The sequence below is a fragment of the Fundulus heteroclitus genome, chromosome 19, assembly GCF_011125445.2.
Source record: "Fundulus heteroclitus isolate FHET01 chromosome 19, MU-UCD_Fhet_4.1, whole genome shotgun sequence".
In the NCBI taxonomy this organism is placed as follows: Eukaryota; Metazoa; Chordata; class Actinopteri; order Cyprinodontiformes; family Fundulidae; genus Fundulus; species Fundulus heteroclitus.
This window is the reverse complement of record NC_046379.1, coordinates 22,926,930-22,949,239: the sequence shown is the minus strand read 5'-3', so window position 1 is coordinate 22,949,239 and position 22,310 is coordinate 22,926,930. Positions and strand designations below refer to the sequence as shown.

Genomic DNA, 22,310 nt, shown 5'->3' with positions numbered 1-22,310 from the left:
CTGTTTTGCTTCCTGACCACAATGCACTTTATTAACTGTAGTGATGTTTACGAGGGCCTCTTGAAGGAAGGAGGCCTATATGGACTTGAGAGTTGGAGAACCACTCCTCGGTTGAACTACTGACTTTTAATGGCCACGAGAGGCCTCCAGTGATTACAGGATTGTTTGTGTTATGCCTTATCGTACTCAGACATGCAAAAGTGCACTTGCGGGGAGGGAAAAACACCTGATACTGATAAGTAAATAAATATACATCCGCGCGTTAAGTGGCTGCGTAAATGATTAACCCCACTAGGTCCCCCCCCCCCCCCCCATCCTCCACCCCCACTCACGTTTGATGTCATTGGACGAGAGCAGCGTGTTACCTAAATTCAGATGCTCACCATCGTAAAAAAAAAAAAAAAGAAAAAAAAAAGGGGGGATAAAAATCTAGTCTGGCGGAAGGAGAGGCTCTCATGTGAAGTTAACGGTGTTCAAGTAGCTGCTTTCCTGCAACACGAGTCCAGGTAGCCCTCAGTAGCATCTTGCCTTAATGCTCAAGGAGCGATTACAGTTTAACCCAATCATCTGCGAAATTTTACACAAAGGCATAGGGAACCGGTTGGGTTTTCTTCTGTATTAAAATATGACCTCAAAGGGATTAATAGTATTACTATTATTGCTACTACTATTCCTATTATATACTACTACTATTATTAATCTCGGCTCAGGGGCAAGGAAACAAACGAAAAAGCATTTAAAGGACTTTTATTCATTTTTTTTTAAAAGGTTCACACTATGCGGTGGTAATTTATATATTTATATAGTGGAAGATTTTTTTTAAAAAAGGCAACCCTTGGCAAAAACGCACTTACATGGTTTCAGTTTACATAAAATTATACCAACTGAAATTTCAAAAATAATAACAATAATAACGCATCCATCCTTTGTAGATGTAAGCCTTGTGTGTTTTTATTTCCCACTAGTATTAAATTAAGATAGACAATAAAAACACACATCAAGAATCAATATTTTTTTAATAATTTTTTTATTTTATTTTTTTGTCATGCATGATACCGTGGTGTTTTTTTTTTTTTTAGACAGACGCCACCTCAGGATGCACACATATAATATACAGACAATACAGACATAGACATTTTTTAAATATAGAGATTTTAGTCAGTTGGCTACACTGGTCAACCACGTGCCCAAGCATGCAAAATATTCTTTAGGGTCTGCTAAGACTCATAACGAGTTCCGAAATTCAGTCCTTTTTAGACAATGTGATTTACTCTTTTATGATACATTCATGCCCGAACTGTGCAACGAAACATTCCTGATAGGTTAAAACTGTGCAAATATGCATTCACAGTAGTGTTGTGATGCGTAACAGACTCAGTCTTCTCAGCAGGGGGCGATAGCCCTCACAGCTTTTGCGAAGAAGCTGTTTTTGAGTCTGTTGGTTTTGGATTTGATGTTCCTGAAACATATGCCTTATGGAAGAGGGGCAAAAAGTGCATTGGTGCATCAGTGGCACATGGTTCAAGTATATGGATTTCACAAAATACATTTTTATTTAAAGCACATTGAAAATAACCCTACTGCGTTTGTGTGTGTTTTGGTTGAGAACACGAGAACTGGATGATGAGTTGGCATTAGCAGACACTGTGGTGGACTTGTGAGTTTTTGTTAAATTTTAAAATTCTGTAGCATTTACTTGACCTTTGAGGTCCAGGAGGCTTAACCTGCTGTATCTGGCCAACACTGCAGAAGGCAAAGCTGGAGAAAACAGTGACAATGATCATCTGTAGAAGTTTAATTAGCACATTCATGTTTGAAAGCGTTGAAAGGAGCATCCGTTTTTGTAACAGCCAGTATGGAAATGATTGCTAAAGATCTTTGATAACAAAATCTGGCCATTCCAGGTCTGCTCTGGTTCTCAGGCTCCATGTTTTCATGTTTGCTACATTTTTGCTAGAAATCTACTGTTTTCAAACCTTAACAAGCTCAAACCTTAACATATATACAACGAAATCCAGTTAAACGATGATTTTGATTGAAATAATGCCAAAGATGATAAAAAAAATAACTAGAAAATTGCAAATCAGCATATTCAAAAGACCTCAATGGCTTCTGCCTTCTGTGACGTCACAAAGAGGCATGTTTAGGAGAGTGCTTATATATTTTTTAAAGGAGATGATATCCTGATTAAAAAAGATATTTACAGCAAACTAGATAAAGAGAAAGCTGATTATTTTTGCTCTGTTGGTTACAAAATCTAAAATTGGTTAGATTGCTTTTATTGGAAATGCAGCTAGCAGCTTTAAATTTTAATGATAGCTAATAGTCAATAAACATCATCTTTATTTTGGTTACAAGTCATGCCCAAATGTTTTGACCAGAATTTAAATAAAGGTGCTGGTTTTATCAGCTGTTATTGTGTGAATGGTTGTGTTTACAGGCTCCATCATGGATGCATGCATTAACTCAGTGAAAGTTAAGAACTATTATAAGATATACTTATAAAACTTCTGTGTTGCACAAGAATTAACGTTCATACACAACAATTTTGCTTTTTGGACGGTATTAAAATGGTAGTTGACTTGTTGGTAAGGTTTTCTGTTAGAGCAAGAGCTAAAGTTTGTTTCCAGCTTTAGCATATTTAGCAACAATGCTAACGCTAAAGTCAAACCTGCTAAATAAAAGTTCCCCTCCTTACATTGTTAAACTAACTTTTTAAGGGGTTAAATGTTAACAATTCAAAAAATAAACATTATCATAAGTGCTCCATTCGAGATTTTTGGTGAAGCTTGCATCCATTTTTAGCTAGCATAGTGACGGTGCTTTATTTAGCCGCAGCAAGGTGAGCTTGTCCAACCTGAGGCAGCCATAGCTAATGAACATAGCTCTATTGTCAGGGGAAAGGTTTGCATCCCTTCTTGTGCAAATAGATTTAAAAAATTTATGAAATTAAAAAAAAATGTCTTTCAGTCAGACAAGCAATAAAAAGGATTTGTTTTATTTGATTGGAATTTAAGCTACATGTCTTTTTTTTTTGTTTGTTTCTTATGATCTTGTTTAGTGTTTTTATGATTTTATTGTTATACGCTTGCTTTGGTCTCCACTTTTGAATGTTTTAAGGCACCTTCTCAGTGACTATGTCTTTTTATCGTTAGACTTGCAGTATTTTCTAATCATAAATATTTATTAGAAATACACCCAAATACATATTTTTTTTGCAATCAGTGACACCATTTTTTATTGGTTACATTCTACTTTTGTCAGTGTATTATTTTACCCGCAGTGTTTTACTGCCTCCTGTTCCTCAATCCTGAATGTAATTAGTTATGTTATCAAGAATGCTTAAATACCTATTAAAATAAAGTTTATTTTCAGGAAGAAATTTAGGCAATAAAAATGTGGAATATTTTGATCTTGTGAAACTTTTTATCCTTGGGTCAACCACAACAGGAGCAAATTTGACAGCCTCCGACTGAGACTCCCGTTTGATCCGACCACCTTTTACAGGAATCAGCGGTACAGCGTCTTCTGGCGGCAGGCTGCCTCTCACAGCAGACACCCGGGGACCCGCTTAACCCCGAAGCGGTGGTCAATCTTTGCATTTTACGTCCTGAAAATCTCATCTCATGAGGATGGGCTCTAAGCAACAAGCTGCGAAACTGAAGCCATTTCATTCCATTTATTGATTCATAAAGCGCTCCAAATGAGGAGACCAAAGCGCATGAAAATGATAGCACTCAAAAAGATCACAGGGAACAAAACCGTTCAGTTAAAAAAAACGGAATGTGCTAAGGGAAATCAAATGCCTTTCTGAACAAATGCGTCTTTAATTAGATTTTTTTAAAAGGCCCGGTTCGGTGATGACACGCAGGTCCAAAGGACGCTGGTTCCGGTGTGGGGTGCCGCCACCGAAAAGGCCCGATCCGCTTGGCTGTGCATTGCTCTGCTTTCCGGACGACTGTGTGTTTGTTTCATATATGCTCCCATCCTGTCGCTCCAATTTAAACGGTCAAATCACTGTTTTTTTTAATCCCACAATTACACCAGAGCGCATCCACTATCATAGCTACACGTTTTTTTTTTTAACTTATTATTTATTTTTTCCCCATCGCAACTAAAGCGCCGGTGCTTCTCTCGCAGGTCATAATAACAGCCAGCAAATGAAATTACAGCATCTTCATACATCCACGCTAAAGCTTGCATATGCATTCCTTAATTAAAGAATTCTGCAAGACATTCTTAATCATCTAAATCAGTACCTTTCCCCCGCTCTACTACGCGCTCATTATGGCCAATTAGCGACAATTACTCCAAATGTTCCCGCTAATTTTCTCGGAATAATGAGAACACTAAGAAAAGTGGCGGATGTGAGCCTACCGAGTCTTTGTTATCGAGGCCACACGATGTAGTTGCTCAACTGATTGGTGCATGATATAACCCCCTGCATGAGCAAGGAATTAAACGCGAGGATATTTTAAAAGAAACGCTTTTCATTACTGGATATCTTAAAAACTCTTTTTAATTGTTTTATGGTAAATATTAATAATACCAGCACCCACAATGCCAGGATGCATAATACTTTAAATTACAGATCTATCCTAGCAATGATGCGAATGTTACGCAGGCCTAAAAAGCTTCCAAAACTATTAGTTTTTCTGTACTTCTGGTTGGATCTTGCTGACTTTCACTGTCAAACTCACATTGTCTAAACGTGTTATTTGCTTGCTTCAGTAATCAGCATAGGAAAAGCGCCACAGTCCTTTTTTTTTTTTTTTTTTTTTTTTTTTTTTTAAGTCAGCTTCAATGATTTCTGATATAATGCCTACCAAGATCTATTTTAGGGTTCAAAACTCATCCATCACTCTGAAGCCTAGATTTAAAACCAAGGGCGTTTTCATTATCCTGCCACAGAACCTTTGGGCAAATGCTCTCACATCGCGCAGTCATGATCATGTAGTCAGTATCAGGGGGGGCCTTGATTCTACAACACAGCGACTTCTCGGCTGAAAGGCGCCCCCTTGTGGATCAGCGAATCTCTCCACCGGTTGAACTCAGCGCGAGTTTTTTAAACGGTGTGTTATTCTGCCATCTAGTGGAGAGTTTGGTTGACCGAGAAAGAGGTCCGTGAATACTATCAATGTAACAAAATTTGAAGGAAATATTGTTACCACCATAATTGAATGAGTATTTATTGATTTATTTTGTTCATTATTCAGATTGCTTCCTTCCCACTTCTTGAAAGACTGACAAAACAAACAGAATTCAACCAATAAAACCCAGTGCAACTGTTTGCACACATTTTATTTGGGTAGATTGTCTCTTCCTGAGCAGCATTTATGTATGTTTAACAACTAAAGGTATAGGTTAAACTAATATTCAAAATAAAGAAATAAACAAACAGCAAAAAAATAAAAAAAACTTTTTTCAGTTCTAACAAGTTGGCACGTAGTGAACGGTTTCCCTGACAGCCTCAGCTAAGACGAACCGTTCATTGCCAGCGACTGCCTCAGGATGAAGAAGTTCATCTTACAAAACTGTTAAACTTTCCTGTACGAACACCAAGTTGACCTCAGCGCTTGTGCTCTGGATACTTAATTTATTTATTTTTTAAGACCTCCAGTCTCATGAAAGTCCCCAAACTTTCACTAAGGTAATAATATATATATATATATATATATATAATAAATATCCATCCATCCATTCCATCTATCCATCCATATATATAATTTTTTTATATTTAATTATCAGCCTTCTCACCTCCTCACCCCAAACCAAAATTTTCTGAACCAGTATTTTCTGTCAAATTCGAGTTAAAATACTAATTTATTCCCCCTTCTGTCTAATTTCATCCCTATTTAATCTCTAAATCAGGGGTTACCCTCAAGCCTGTTCAAAAAAGAGCACAACACTCCAGTGAGCTGCATTTAAAATGCTATTTTATTCAGTTGCTCTTCCTTTTAATCATGCTTGTATTTACATAGATTTAAAAGAATTAAAAACATGTTAATATTACATGATGTTAACGTGATCTCTGACTCTTTGTGTCCAAGGTCAAAGGTTGCCCTTTGTATGAAACAGTACCAATGAAGTAGCTCCCAACTTCTAAAAAGTTGGTGATCCCTGCATGCTCTAAGTTAGTTAAGTGTTGCAACTGTCAACTTTATAGGTTGCCTGCATGTGATGATGATGATGAGTGACAACACACAGGTGAAACTGTTCACAGCAAAATCTGTAATGGATGAAAACACGTTTAAATGATGTGGGGAAACCCATACACAAGAAGCACGTATAATAAGTACACAATGTGACCAGGACCTTTTTTTCAGGTGCTGTACTAACTTTCTAAACACAGAGAGCAGTGATAAAATGAGCTCACACAAATGCTGATTTACCTTGATAGCTAAGAGTTGTATAACAAGGTGGCTAATGTTGGGAAGCCTTCATTGTGCACGGAATGGGAAGTATGAACAGTCTTTATGCTCATCCTATATGTACTTGTTCAATATAACACAACTGCAGGACCCCGAAACAAGCAGTTACAGTATTTAGAAGCACAAACACTAAAAAAAAAACACTGAAAATAATCTAAACTTAAAGAAGTGCTTGTAGCCATGAGTCTTGAGTCATTGACAGGGTTTTAGCAACCAAAGATCAGCCTGTTCTTTAGTTTCTCTATCTGTAAATAAATACTTTGGTAATAACTGGTGCATGCACAATGCTTTGTTTTTGAATTGCTAATTTAACAAATTTCTGTTTCTAAACACTATATACTTTGATATGTCCACACCATGCTGTCACAAAAATAAAATGATCAATTAATATATAGAATATTGATATTATGCAGTAGGTAAAGATGTCTATTTGTACCAAAAACACATGTGACTGTTGATAAGTTGTAGAGGATCAAATAATGGCAGGGACAAAGCAGGGTCACTTCAAAAGTGATTCTATTTTTATTTTTCATTCTTTTAAAGGAGCGTGAAAAACCTGGAGGGAAATATGAGGAAACTATGGAAACATGCTGGGCAAGAAGAAAGAGAGAAAAGGGAGCGTTTAGACAGAGGAGGGTGATTACTGGGACATGGATCAGGCGAGTAGGATTTAAACAACTTAAGGCAGCTGGTTGGGGACATAAACAGAGAAATGGAAAGTGGGAAAACAGTAGAAGCAGCAAAAGAATGGAACGCTAATAATTAAAACACTGAGACATTCAACACAAGCTGTAAACCACCATAACTAACTCAAACTCATGACACAATAAGAGTTGTCTTCACATTTTCAATAAAAGAAGGATTTGATGTGTGCACCATATATGCTCAATTTAAAATCACTGTTTTTCATACATGATGTGGCACAGAGGGTCATTTCTCTCATCCACTGTTCAAAATAGGAAAGACAAGAGAATGTGCCATTCAGGTACATAAGTCAAATGTGTTCCATATGTCACAGTATACTTTAATGCCTCTAAAGAAGTCATTTAAATGTGTGAAACAACTCAAGCTGTGTGTGAAATACGGCAGGATCAGGAGCTCAGTGCATGCCGTCACCCCGCACTGTGAGGAGGGTGAAAATGGAGGGGTGCAAGATTCTCCAGAGCTCACTGTGGGAGAACAGCAGTAAGTTTCTCAATGTGAGATTATGTAACTACAATAAAACATTTACTCATGTAAATGGTTTTTACCAATCAGTTGCAGTTGTGCCAATAATTGTGGAGGGAGCTGCATATGCAGACATTTGCACAATTTAAAGCTCCATTTCTTTGGTATTGTCACTGATTTTCAATGTTATTCTTAATTCCAGTATATATGTTTTATGATATCTAAACACATTTTAAATTTAACACAATGTGTCCAGCCTACTGTTTTTGAACTAGATTCTGTAGATTACAAAACAAATATCATATCTTTTAAAAGGACTGAAATGGAGCTGGACCAGAATACCTATGTAGTTGTTGTTGCATTAGGTATTGTGCCATTACACATGTTTTAGGTTATTTAATGTTTAATAAATAACTCTCGGTCTGTTAGGCATTGTCCAGTGAATATTAACCCAAACAGCTGATATTTGACAGGGTGATTCGAGCACTGGCATTCTTTTAACAGCAAACTTTTCTTCAAGTATAAGAATTTATTAACAGAAATAAAATTAACATCCACAGAACAATTTCTCCAGGAAAAAAAATAAGACTCGATTTGGTAACTCAGGAAGCTAGAGGGCGGTGTAAGCGGACGATGAACTGGAAATGACGTGTCGGGGCACTTCTTGTGGCCGTTGTTGACATTAGCTTGAGTTCACCTTAAAGTTACACGAAACACCATAAAATCAACATCAATGCTCCCCATTAATGCCGCACTAACACTCGCAGCATTATCGAAACGATGGCAGAGCGAAAAGAAAACCAGAATTAGGTTTAAACGCTGAAGTTACGTTTTCGAGGTGGGGGCCGTAAGTTATCCAGGTGGCTAATAGCTCTGTGCTTATCGAAATAAAGGTTGTTATTACTGTAAAAACACAGTGACACGTATCAATTCAATTCAATTCAATTTTATTTATATAGCGCCAAATCATGAAACATGTCATCTCAAGGCACTTTACAAAATCAAGTCAAAATCAGCAAAACTTTATTTCTCAGCACTCCTGCAAGAATTTTCCGGCAACAACTGATTAAAATCTCACAAAAGCTGGTTTCGGTAGAAGCAGGTTACTCCGGCGTCTGACTGAGCACAGGACAGACTGCAGACTTAGCCACACTTCCAGCTTGAACATATGTTCATGGGTCTCTCCTGTGTAGGATTCCTCTCCTCGAGGGCCGATGGACAAGAGGAAGATGAATCCGAAGGGTCTTGGTACATGGCAGTGTTGGCACCCCCTGCTGTGATGGGCAGTCCCTTGGTGCCTGGAAAAGTCTCACATTTCAGTGGCTTTAAACTTACAGGCTGATTTTATTCCCCATGGCTGATTGCACAACATAGTGGACAGTGGTGCCCAAATGAGCAAAAACAGGCACTACGTTCAATAATAATTAACAGGTTTGATCTCTGTTATAGAGCGTAGATATGAAACTATTCAAGAATATAACTTGTAATAAAATTCATCTGCATTATATGTGAAAAGCCAAATCCTTTTTGTTCTAACCATGCTGGCTATTATTAAAAGTTTTAGAAACACATTGTTTGGAGCAACTTTGGAAAACTTCTTCTGTGGCCTCATTCATCTGCAGCTCCTAATTTTCTTGGGGCCCCCAGGCAGGCCCGGAGTGGCTAATCGTGAGGACCGGGACAATTACCGGTGGGCCGGTCTGATATTTTGGCTGCAAGGGCTGCTGTTCTGTTTTTTTCTTGTTTTTCGGGCGGCTATTCGGTCATGACATTGTAAAATGGATCACGTATGCTACGCTGCTATCCCTGGACTGCCTCCACCGGCAGCGCTCTTTGCACAGCCTGATGTAACACATCAGTGCTCTCGGTCAACGGTGTTTGAAAGGTGTAGAAAGAGCAGGGGCGGCATGGCGCAGAAAGCTACAATTAAAGAGGAAAAGGCTGAAAATGTGCAATTATTTGCAGCTTTTTCAATAAATTAGCTCACGGTTTGAAATGTCAGATGAGGACAATAAGGAAAGATGTTGAACTTTGCCTGCAAAACCTCTTACAAATTAATTATCAAGTAATTGAATTTTGTTATGTTGTTGTGTATAATGTAATGTTATATAGTTTAAATGATAGTGTGATGCAACGCCACATAATTGGGAGTTTTTGTCTTGAAGCCCCTCAGAGTCAGAAGCAAGTTCCAGCAGCACCAAGTACCAGCCATGAGCTCGGATCGGCTGTGTCTCTCACTACTTAAACTCTGAATCTCTGCTCGTGTTCAGCTGCTCAACATGCTGCTCAGTACTGCCTTGTTTTCTTTGAGATCCATCTGCTTGCTCTGCCCGTTCTGGTGGGTCGTCAGCATGCACCTTCTGTTCTGGCATTCCTGCCCTGGTTCTGCTCTCAACCATACCTGCATCTTCTGGTCTCCTGCTCAGCCCTGCCTCATCTGCTATAATTCACATTCTGCAATAAACGTTTTTAAAAAAAAGCTGTGTCCGGCTGAATATCAGCTTCTCCAGCAGGATTCTTTACAAAATATATTAAAACAAAATTCTAAATTTCAATTCAATTCAATAGCGCCAAATCATGAAACATGTCATCTCAAGGCACTTTACAAAATCAAGTTCAATCATATTATACAGATTGGGTCAGATTATACAGATTGGTCAAAAATGTACTATATAAGGAAACCAGTTGATTGCATCAAAGTCCCGACAAGCAGCATTCACTCCTGGAGAAGCGTAGAGCTACAGGGAGAGTCGTCTGCATTGTACATGGCTTTGCAGCAATTCCTCAGACTGAGCAAGCATGAAGCGACATCCATCCATCCATCCATTTTCCAAACCGCTTATTCCTCATGGGGTCGTGGGGGTTGCTGGTGCCTATCTCCAGCGTTCACTGGGCGAGAGGCAGGGTACACCCTGGACAGGTCGCCAGTCTGTTGCAGGGCAACACAGAGAGACAAACAACCATTCTCACACACACTCACACCTAAGGACAATTTGGAGAAGCCAATTAACCTAACAGTCATGTTTTTTGGACTGTGGGAGGAAGCCGGAGTACCCGGAGAGAACCCACGCATGCACAGGGAGAACATGCAAACTCCATGCAGAAAGACCCAGGGGTGTGCATGAAGCGACAGTGGGAAGAAAAACTCCCCATTAACGGGAAGGAAAACCTCCGGCAGAACCGGGCTCAGTATGAACGGTCATCTGCCTCGACCGACTGGGGTTACAGAAGACAGAACAGAGACACAACAAGAGAGACAAAAAAGCACAGAAGCACACAATGATCCAGTAATCTGTTCTACATTATATATGTTTCATTAGGGCTCAAGTTACATTGAGTGTGATTGTTTTTATTACCAAACTGCACAAAGTAACTGTATTTCATTATATTTTTAATTTTTGGATATTTATTGATGCTCTCGGTAAACCAAGAGTGGAGGAAATAGCAAAAATAACAATCCCGACCGTGCTGACAGTTTTGTGGGTTTTCAGATGCTAGTGGGATTTTATTGTCAAGATAAATCCAAATTCTTATCACAATAAGGAATTTTTCAAGATAACGATAAAACTATACGATAAAGGCCCAGCCCTATATCAGAGTGTGATTTAGTGTCAGAAGCAGAGCCAGTAGTGATGAGGGGATTGCTGCTGTTAGTATGGAAGAAACAGGTGAGCTGTTGTACCAGAGCGTGAACAAACAAGCCTTCTATAGCTGCTTTCTATACCCAAACAATATCAGTGTCCCGTTATATATGTTTTTAGTCATTAAAAGATAGTAAATACACAAAGCCTACAAGTGAAAGGGAATAGGATGTAATATGAAAGAAATCTAAATTTTTAAAAATAATAATAGGTCATTATTTTAAGTGGGTCGGTCTCAGGCATGAAACTCCAGGCCTGAAAATGAGTCCCACTCTGGCCCTGCCCCCAGGGCAGGCCAGCTAGTAAAACTATAGGATGGGCAGACCAATACAAGCCCATCCTATTCAGACAATTCTTCTGACTAACTTAAAAAACCAATGGCAACCTCCAAAAGCCTGTCTTTGTCACTCTTAAACCCCCAAGATGCTCTAAAACACCATTGTGCGGTCAAAGCTCATAAATTTGTCGGAGGGACTGATTAAACATCACGAGAATTGAAACACTAAAGATTTTGTCTCAGTCCCCTTTGGTGGAGGTACAATGGTCCATTCAGGGGGAGACACCCAGACAAAGAAAGCGTTTAAGGGGAGATGCTGCGAGCTGAGGGGTTCGGCCAGTCCCCTCCATATGTGATGCAAGGTGGCCCCAGCGATGGGGACAAAGGGCCAGGTGACAGGGACGATGAGCTGAGGGGTCACAGGACGAGCAAACAACATTAAAGGAGGCGTGGAAGTGAACGGCCCCCCCAGGCATTGACACGATTTTAAACACAGAGACATATTTTTCATTTCTGGCCAATGATCAGAGTGGTCCCGCTTCCATGGGGCTGGGGATGACAGAGGAAGGTTTCAGTAGGGGCCTAAAATTTCTGAGCAGTCCAAAATTAACGCCGACACTTTTTTTTTCTGATCCTACGCAACACTTAGTGTTGAAATTTTTAAAATTCAAGCTGGGAATTGTAGAACAAATCCCAATCGAAGGAACATAAACTGATCTCGAAAAATGTGGTTTCCTTTGAATTACGTCATTCTGTTTCTAAGTTCCCATTCTCTCCATACCAGTACTACACATACTGTACTGACATTTCCAGAATAATACTGAATTTAGTGCACTTTCATTAGAATAACAAAACTTAACTGCATGAGCAAATCACCTCCTGGTCCCAGACCCCATGGTGTTCTCATAAAAGAGGCTGGGTATCTGCAGGCTTAACCAAATCCAGTCCTTTTAGAGGACATGTTTGCTCAGCTTTTGGCTGCATAATTAGCTTTATTTTACATTATAAAAGCTTCTTGAAACATATCTCTAGAATTGACTATCTTATTTTTATTGGAAAAAGAAATTAACACACATAAATAAAAGATATGTAATACTATATAATATACTGTAAATAAATAAGCTCAATTGATTAGATTTATTTTTAAATATGCATCTATTTTCTTCTTAAATACGAACACAAAAGAATGAAAAATGTTAAAACGACCTTCTTACTAATGTACTTTAACTAAATCTCAATAAATTAAATATATGTAATGATATACAGTATAACATAAATTAACAAATTTTCTGAAACTAAGCATCTGTTTATTTTTTATTTAAATAAACACCTAGTGACAAAAGAATAAATTGACAAAATAAGCTAAATGTACTCAGTCAGTGAGATCAAATTACATCATCTAACAGCAGTGGGTCACACGTAAAAGAAAGACATTACTCTAAAAAATTATTTATCCAAAATAAGAGATTTTATTCATAATTCTTTCCACATAATGAAACAGTTTAAGCTATTAAAAAAAGAGTCTCCTGGAAGACAAGAAATAACTAAATAATACATTTTCTTTTACAGGTTGAGGCTACTGGCTGATTTCTTCTAACACACCTCCCCTTGTCTAAATACGTAAAGTTATTTATACAAATAATTAAAAAGATTTTTATTTTTACTTAAAAAAGGGGGGAGGAGGAAAAAAACACACAAGCATTACCACACAGAGCCTTCATCAAGCTGTATAAAATTAACACCGAACATATCCAAATAAAATGTGCAAAATAGTCTTCGTTCTAATGTAGAAATCTAAATGTTTAAGTAGCTCAGAAACGTGTCAAGCATTTAGAAAACATTTGATGTCATTCTAAATGAGTTTGTGCATTCACATGAGGAACCTCATTTCAGAGGATTAAAGGGGACCGAGTCGCTCCAAAAGTCCCTCCAGGCGAATCTGGAGGCCGCCGCGGCTGGAAAGTGCTGCTGGTACCGGGAAGGAAGAGATCCGGCGGATGGGTGCTGGAGAGGAGGGAAGGCCAAGGGGAAGGGCATCGCTTGAGGATGATGAGGAGGAGCAGAGCAACCGACTTTCTCCGTCTCGATGAAACAGGTGTGGAAGGGCTTCCCGTCCCGGACCAGAATCGGAACAACCACCCTGCGCAGCAGCGGAGGCTGCGGTATGTCCGCGTCCGGCGGCAGCGCGCCTTCGGCCCGGCCTCTCTTCATTTTGTAGCGGTGGTTCTGGAACCAGATCTTCACCTGGGTCGGAGTGAGGCTGAGGAGACGGGCCAGCTGCTCCCTCTCCGGTCCGGACAGGTAGCGCTGCTGGCGAAAGCGTCTCTCCAGCTCCAGGGTCTGCGCCTTGGAGAACAGGACGCGGCGCTTCTTGCTCTTCTTGATCCTCTCCGGCTCCAGATCTTGGGTCGGGTCATCCGGCTTGGTTGAGTCCGGGGACGGCTCGAATCCGCCCTCATCAGAAGCTGGAGGAAATCAAGAAGAAATTAGCAATTTAAAAAAAAAAGTGAAAACGTTGCTGAATATCACGTCTGCTAACTGCACTTTTATAGATCATATTCCCTTCTCAATGATGGTGACATCCTTTATATTTTTGCATTATATTAAAGATAAACACTTTCTCTTAGAATGCGTTTTGCCTGTATACAATCAACAACGCGCTTACAGATGCTGGGGCTCTGGTCGCACTCGATCCAGGAGGTGTACGGCGAGCTGGAGGAGCAGGAGGAGTAAACCGAGGAGGACCGCGGCGCAGCCTCCGCATCCCGCTCGGGCAAGTCCAGGATGCTCCTGACGGAAAAACTGAACCTGCTCGACGCACTCATCGCGCGAACTCGGCCAAGATTCCGGTGTTTGTTTTCTGGATTAAAAAGAACCGAGCCCTCAAAGTAAATCTGTGCCACTTTGCGGCGGCGTCCAAACAGCGATCCGTGCGTCGAGCGCAGTGTTTACATAAACAGCCCTCTCCATGCGCTGCTCGCTTATAAAGCCTCCTCCTCCGCTCGGTACCTGAATGGCTGGAGTGCTGTCACCAATGACGGCTGGGTGTGTACTTTGAAAAAAAAAAAAAAAAGAGGGAGAGGGAGAAAAGAAAAACTTAACAAAGGGCCAAGGAAACACTCGTCATCATTACAGATTCGTCCCGTATCGTCCAACGGAGAAACAGATAATGGTAATTGTTGGAGCTGAATCACGTCTTGGGTGGCAACTGACAACAGAGCCTGTCCCATCATCAAAATACCCCCCCCCCCCCCTTCAGTCACACCCCCCTCTCTCCCGCTCTTGTCCAAACTACGTGTCCAATATTTGCATACAAAGCGAGCAATTAGCGGGACGCCCGCAGAGTTGGTTTAACTAATGCGCCACTAATGTGCGGATCGCTTGCAAAGGCGTGAGAAGTTTAGAGCCTTGTGGACGCCCTCGGGAGTTTCCTCTCTGGGTTTTTTTCTGACTCTCCGTCAGAATGTGTGCTTTCATCCAATCGTGCGACGCGAGAACATGCGCTTATTTTACTATTATGTGTGTCGTTTGGCTGCTGTTGAGGCCTGTCGGTTGCAGGCAGTGGTACAACCGGTTTGAAATAAGACGCAAAATGCGACTAATTGATCCACAGGGCGTCTTTAAATAATTCGGCCCAGAAAAGTATGTTGAGATACCGATTCTTTTTTTTCTTTTTTTTTTAATCCGTAAGTTTTGTCTTTGCACTGACGAGACAAACTGATCAAATACAGTTACCGGACAAAACCTCGTTTATTTTTTAAAGGATTTTACTCAATTTACTCAATTTATGTTCCAACTCGGTTCACATTGGCTTAAATTTCAACAGGGAAAGTTCGTCAGCATTTCACAATTAACAGGAGGGACCAAAGATCTGCGCCAACATAGCTCCAGTTTCTCAATCCAGAACAATCTTCCAGAGCCCACATTTAGAAGCTCGGCTTGGTCAATACTAAATCCATCCAACCGAACAGAGTCACAGCTGGAGACGTAGTTTTACGCATGCGGGGGGATCTGTCCTACACCCACAAGAGATACTATCTTGTTGGCTGCAGAATCGTAACAAGCATCTGGATTCTTTAACATCTTCTTGTTTATCATCAGTGTTTAAAAAATAAAATAAAAAATAAGAATTAGGTTCCAGTCAAGTCATAAAAAGGATATTTTAAGAAGCACAAATGGGGGGAATTGCAGCTTAAAGGCATGCTGGCTTGAGTTAAGTAGCTGAGGTAGGAAATAAAAGTCTTTCCCTACCCACAGGCTTTATGTTCCTTCTAAACTTTGATTAATTTGCGATACTACCTCAAAACACAGCACATGTGCTGGACTCTGCAGGATGAACGACAATAACTGGCTGATAGCTGGCTTGCTCGACATCTTAAATTAGAATCTAATCAAAATGTTCAGTTGGGCTTTGTTACAAAAACAGAGCAACTCTTGTTAATAAAATTCAACCATTATTGAATGTAACATTTGAAAACGCATATGGTTGGATCAAAGTTTATGACCTCCAATCATAAATCCTAAAGCTGAAAATGGGTTAAAATGATTAAACTGCCAAAGCGCGGCACGTCCATAGACGTCTTTTTACATTCTTCTTTCACGTTGGACAGTCTTGGGCTTTATGAAATCGGACACTAGGCTGATATGTTCTAAATAAAACTGGAACTTAGACGTTGACAACAAGACTCGTCTTGTCCACCTGATCGGTTTTAAACCACTGTTAGGCATCACGTTTATTTTCAGTGTTTCTATTTTTAACCGCGCACTTTCTGACATAACTATTCAACAGTGGGCTTATATACCAATGTAACATCTAGGCCATAACATATATATATATATATATATATATATATATATATATATATATATATATATATATATATATATATATATATATATATATATATATATATATATATATATATACAAAATACATCCAAATTCTAACATGCCTGTTTTCCTGTTCTTGGCAGTGATCGATCACTCCTGGCAAGATTTTATTAATTGGTCAAACAAATCATCAGCAATTTATCATTCTGCCAGAGCAGAACATCCGTTGCGTCCTCTCATTTATTTATTTATTTTGCCTAAGAATTTGCCAAACAACTTAGCTTGCGTGTTTTTTAATCAGTGGCTCCAGCCTGATGGGACGCGGGGATCCTCGCTACTTCACTGACATCGAGCCTCATCCTCTCCAGCGAGGGTGTCGCCTCCATGAGGGCCGTGGAGAGGAGCGGCGGTGGTGGACCTGCCCTCCCCGTGCGTCCTGGGTGGTCGGGCTAGGAGCGGGGGGTGGTGGCGGAGGGGCAACACCAATACATGCCAACCAGAGGAGGGGAACAAAGGGGGAAAATGTAGCCCCGCGTCCGAGACCCGTTGGAAGCATTTGTTCCAGTCAAGATTTTGCATTTGTTCAGTCCGGCTATAATGGCTGATTGACGCCCCGACACAATGCGCTTTAACTTCACGGGATAAATCTGAGCTTGTTCCGTGTTGTCATGGTTTTCAATGGCGCTCAATGGGATGTGGGACACTATCTAGTGCTCCGCGTCTCCTGCCGCCCCGTCTATAGGCCTGGCCAATATGACGTGCGCGATTAAGGCCCTATTAAATGCCCTTTAGATTTCAAGGCTCAGAGAAGTCGGTGACTTTTTTTTTTTTTTTTTCCAAGCTGCTTGTAAAACAATTTTCATATTTGCTGCTGTTCTGCAAGTAGGCCTACATCATAATACCTAAAGTGATTAAAAAAACTTTGAAGAACTCTTAAATGGGCCAATAAGTCAATCTGTGCATGCTTGCACAATTAATAGGAATTAGGAACGGGGTTAAATGTTAGCCATTCAATGCAATAAAATTGTAATCGATGAAATCATTGCATAAATTGCATTAATGCATAAGGTTATACTTCAGCTTGACATGTTGAAAAAGTTTCTTTTATGGAACAGGAAGTAGGCCTGTAGTTTTTTTTAATATCCCGGTTTAATTAGTTAAGCATGAGTGATAAAGTTAAGCCGACTTGCTGGATTTGAGCTTTATTGCTGTTAAGCAAGCCAGACCTGTGGAAGTCATTGCTGATGAACAGCACATCTTACCTGTATTTGCCAGGGAAACTCGTTACCTGCTGCCCCGTAAGAACAGATTTAAAAGTTTTATTATCATTTTGGACATATTTTAGGACTGAATTCCAAAACTAATTCTCATTTGTTGTTCCAGGACAAACCAGGCCAGTAAAATGATCTCATTAGTTAGTGAGGATTTCACTAATTTAATTTAGTAAATACAATTTAAAAAAGTATTTAAATTCCGATCATAAAAAGGTTCTAAAGTACGACCAGATGACATGCATTAAATTTTATTCAACCAGATTTTTTTTTTTTTTTTTTTTTTATCGGCGTACCTCATGGTTGGCAAATAGCAGCCGGATACAGTAGCTTTGTCAGGGTCAGCTGAAGTGGATTGCTTACAGAGGCCACTCCATTGGAGAGCAAAAACACGCAAAAGGCAAAGAAAAAGTCATGTCCAAAGAGCGGGAATTTCTCTTTTCACAATGACCCAGCAGCCCCCTTAATCTATTTAACACCCACAGGCTTCAGCCAAAGTGGGCACTCTGCCGCTTCCAAGAGCCCTCCACTGCCAAATATTTACTCTGTTGTTTGGCCCTCCATTCCCAATCCCTCCTGGGCCAGAAGGCAGATCTTTCTCACACAGTCCCTGGAGTCCGCTGCTGCATGGGCTGACAGGTTCGGCATCCTGCAGCTCGGGAAAGGTTTTGTGATCTCATAACTCAACACAGAACCAAAGTTGGGAAGAGAAGGCGGATCATGTGAAACAGTTTTAGTTCTGAACGTAAACGCTATTGTTTAAACCGCCCGCCTCACCTTGCAGGATGATGGATGTGCTCAGCATGTTTCATATTGTTCGGCCAGAGGAGAAGGTCTTCATTGTGTTCGGTTGAAACAATCCCAGAAGGTTTCAACCGAAAGTTTATGTTAAACTCTTTAATCAAAGGTTATTTCACTAAAGCACTATAAAACAAGACAGTGGGGTATAAAATATTAGGCAGTTTTTCAATCTAATGCTTAACACCTGCTGAATTTTCACCGGTAACAAACCCTATCTCAGCATTTCATTAGAAGTGAAGCAAAAATGTTTGTTCAGTCAAGTGTTATTCTAGCTAGTTTAGCCAGAGCGCTAATGCTAAAGTCAAACTTGCTCCCAAGATGAGCCTCTTAACCCTGAGAGCGGCACATCTTAGCCGTGGTTGCCATGGAAAAGGTTTACATGCCACCCAGACTGGGTTCAAAGTTTGGTTGTCCCGAAATCTTTTATGCCCTAAATCACAAACCCTGCTTTTTCTGCTCTTGTTAACATCGAGGACAAGCCAGACGCCTTCATGAAAGAAGCAGCGAAGGGGCTTGTTAGTCACGATTCTCCTGCCAAGGAGGACCAAGCAAGAGGTTGTGATTTAGAAGATGCTCTGCATCTTTGTGAAGCAGCAGTGACAGGACATCTTTATTAATTAGTAGGTGTTAAATGTATGTCAGGGAAGATGATGAAATTTGATTACGTCCCTTCGTTCTGTTAGTTATGAACTGTTGACTGTGCGAATGCTGTAAGTTGAATAAAGAAATGTCACCTGTAGAGTCTAAAGTAATTCAAAACAGAATAGATAGAACCTAAATAATGTGACTGGGTGATTAAATCCATACATTTTAAAATGATTTTGAATCTAGTTAATATCGTAGATTAGATGCATTTTAAAACAAAATAGTTCAGATTTACTTGCTTTGCTTGTTTTTAGCTCTTACATTGACTCCTTTTATACTGTATATAAATTGTCACACCAGATATATTGGTTAGACAATCACGCTGTTTTTTTTTTTTTTTTTGTTTTTTTTTATCAGTGCAGGAGACCAAAGACAGTTGCAGTAAAAAAAAAAAAAAAAAAAAGAAGCACATCAGTCTCCAACTGTAGGAGAAAGGGAAAACGTCTGAACTTTCTTTTTACATTTACAGGGTATAAAAACAAGATCTTTATACTTTTATGACCTTAAAAATAAATAAATATCATATTCCAGGCTGTTTTTTGAGGACAGGTGAGATGGTCAAATTACAGCCAGGCAATCAACCAGGAGGAATATCAATGATTTTCTTTGATCTAGCGGTTTTTGTCCTGGATGTGCTGATGTCACTTGTCAGAGAGCAGCGTATGGGCTCTAAATGCCCGTCTAAGAACTCACCATCAGATCCCTCACCATCACTCTGCATTTTCTTACAAGTCAAACAGACAGTGACTGCGAGGTTCATTCAGCTCCGTTTGAATCAAGGTGACCTCCTGGCGCTGTCTGTTACTATTCAAGTGTCTGACCTCCGTGGCTAATGAGACCCAAGAATATACAGATTAATAAGATGCTTTCAGCAGAGCTTTATCCGACTCCAGTCTAAGGGTGTATCCATCACGTAAAACAGCCTCAATGTCCCCTCTGTTAGTCCCTGGGCACACTGTGGCGTCTCAGTGCAGCATCTCGCTCCAGCAGCTGCACCTGCCGCCGATGTCCCCTGGCCTCTCTGTCTCCTGTAAATCTACCATTAGCATTTTTTGGAGGGGGGGCTGAAGTTGTGGTGATGGTGGCGGTGGGAGGGGGATAATTACTTGGCAGCCACATCACTCTCGCTGTGGTAAACTGAAGTCTTGTGAGGCCGCTTGACCATGCAGCAGCTGCATGTTGGGGCTCTCGCTGAGGGCGAGTCAAAAAGTCAGGTTTGTTTAAGCGCTGGAGAGTCACACAAGAAGGCCTTTGTGAGTTTGCAGCATTTTTTTCCCCCCCTTCTCCTCTCCTTTTTTGCTAAAGGGAGCTAAGAAAGCAGGAAAGCAGTGGAAGCGAGCTGAACAACGTTGACTTTAATTGTGTAGCAGATTTTTGTTCCAACGTCTCCGCCAGCTTCTGTGCAGCTAAAGACAGAAAAATCTGCCGATTCTTTTTAGCAAAACAGGTTTGATTGGAGAGAGAGAGAGAGAATCTGTGAACATCAGTTTTCAACTCTCACCCCAGATGGATTTAGGTCAAACCCTTGACATGAATGTTGATTGTAGCTCTGGTCGGGTTTTTAGTGTTCCTTTTGTGCTGAAAGTTAATTTCCCCCCCACAGTTCTTTTGCAGCCTCTAATGGGGTTTTCTTCCAGGATTGCCATGTTTTTCTGATCAACTCTGAGCGGCTGCCCTGCCCCTGCTGAACAAATGCCTTACCACAGCAGGATTCTACCACCACCAGCTTTTACCTTGGGAACGGTGCGTCTTGCCACTTTGATCGGTGGAGTACACAACTAATAGCCGCCCTAATGGCAGATTTTGCCACCGGAGCTGTGGACCTCAGCAGCTCCTCCAGAGATAAGTCATTTCATGGCCTCTCAGTTTAAGTAAACCTTTAAAATCTTTATCCCCTAACCTTTCTGCTATGTTGCTTGGTCTTTATGGTGCTGATTATCCTCTATTTTCTAATAAACTAAACACCTTCACAGAAACTGCTGCAGTTATGCTGAATTACCAATTGGGGGACTTTTGATGGCAGCTGATGACACAGGATTTATTTAAGGACCTTAAAGTGAGGTGGATAGAAATGCATGCCAGACTTTTCAATACTGCCACTTTTGGTTGATTTGACAATATTATTGGTCAATCACACAAAATCCCTGTAAAGTACATTGAGGTTTATGGTTGGAAGTTTGGAACATAAGAGAAGGGTGTGAAAACTTTTGAAAGGCACTATAAGTCATTCTCTGGGCTGCCTGCAGTGCTCTGCTAATCTATTTAATTAATAATCAGATTATTGTTGGATCTTTAGAAACAAAGAGTTCAAAAAGACAACCTGGTGTTTTAAAATAAAATAAATAAATAAAATAAAACAAAACCAAGCGCCAAAACCTCTCTATTCCAGATCATGTGTCATACTTTGTCGCCCCCTAGAGGATAAATGTTTAGAGACCCTCTCCTCCCACAGCTTCTTTTCAGACCACCGCATTTAGGAGTAAAAAAAAAATCTACACTCAGTCTTGCTGTTGCTCAGTCAGAGTTAATTTAAACACAATGATCGGTCCTTCTGTGTCTACAATATCTGCAGGATATTCGGATTTGTTTTACCTGTGCAGCCTGACAAGTGCAGTCATATAATTTATGCTTTCCAATGAAGGTTGTTAGTCAGATTAAAAGTACATTTCTTACAAAAAAAACTTTAAGCAGGAATAAAGATACTTCACAGATTGCCCACATTTCTGGATTTTTTTTCTTCTTTTTGATCTGATGTAATATTCTAATCTTCAATGTCATATTTCGATTAGCTGTAAATGGAAAATTACAATACTGAAAAGGAATAAAGGCTTGAAAACATCAGGATATGTGTAATTCATCTATTTAATGTTTCAGTCAGTGAACTGACGTTCTGAAATAAACATTTCAATAATATTCTGATTTAATGAATTGGTCTGCAACCCAGCTTCATAATCACGTGACCTGGTTGCAAGCCTATGCAAATGAATAAGCCCAATAAAAAGTAAAGTGCCAAATTGTGACAATACTACGTCTCCCCCTGTGGACCAACGTGGATATTACACGTTTGTCAGTGAGACACTCGGTCAGTTTTATCAGAACCCGTTCAGGTTCTGATAAAAAATAAATTCTGAAATGAATATGCATACTGGCCAAAAAGACAGAATAAGGTCACATTTGAGTTTAAAATCAAAACCCTGCAAAAGTATTCACAAACCTGGAACAGAACATTATAACAACTAACATCATA

At 40.0% G+C, this 22,310-nt stretch overlaps 1 protein-coding gene across 1 annotated transcript; it reads right to left on the bottom strand.

The window, feature by feature from the left end:
* Positions 1 to 12,853: 12,853 nt before the first annotated feature.
* nkx2.9 (NK2 transcription factor related, locus 9 (Drosophila)) lies at positions 12,854 to 14,711 on the bottom strand. The gene is made up of 2 exons (XM_012871522.3): positions 14,182 to 14,711; positions 12,854 to 13,981 (listed from the first exon to the last, which is right to left on the bottom strand). Exons 1-2 carry the CDS (start codon positions 14,339 to 14,341, stop codon positions 13,401 to 13,403), a joined length of 741 nt encoding a protein of 246 aa, XP_012726976.2. The 5' UTR covers positions 14,342 to 14,711; the 3' UTR covers positions 12,854 to 13,400.
* Between the last annotated feature and the right edge of the window lie 7,599 nt (positions 14,712 to 22,310).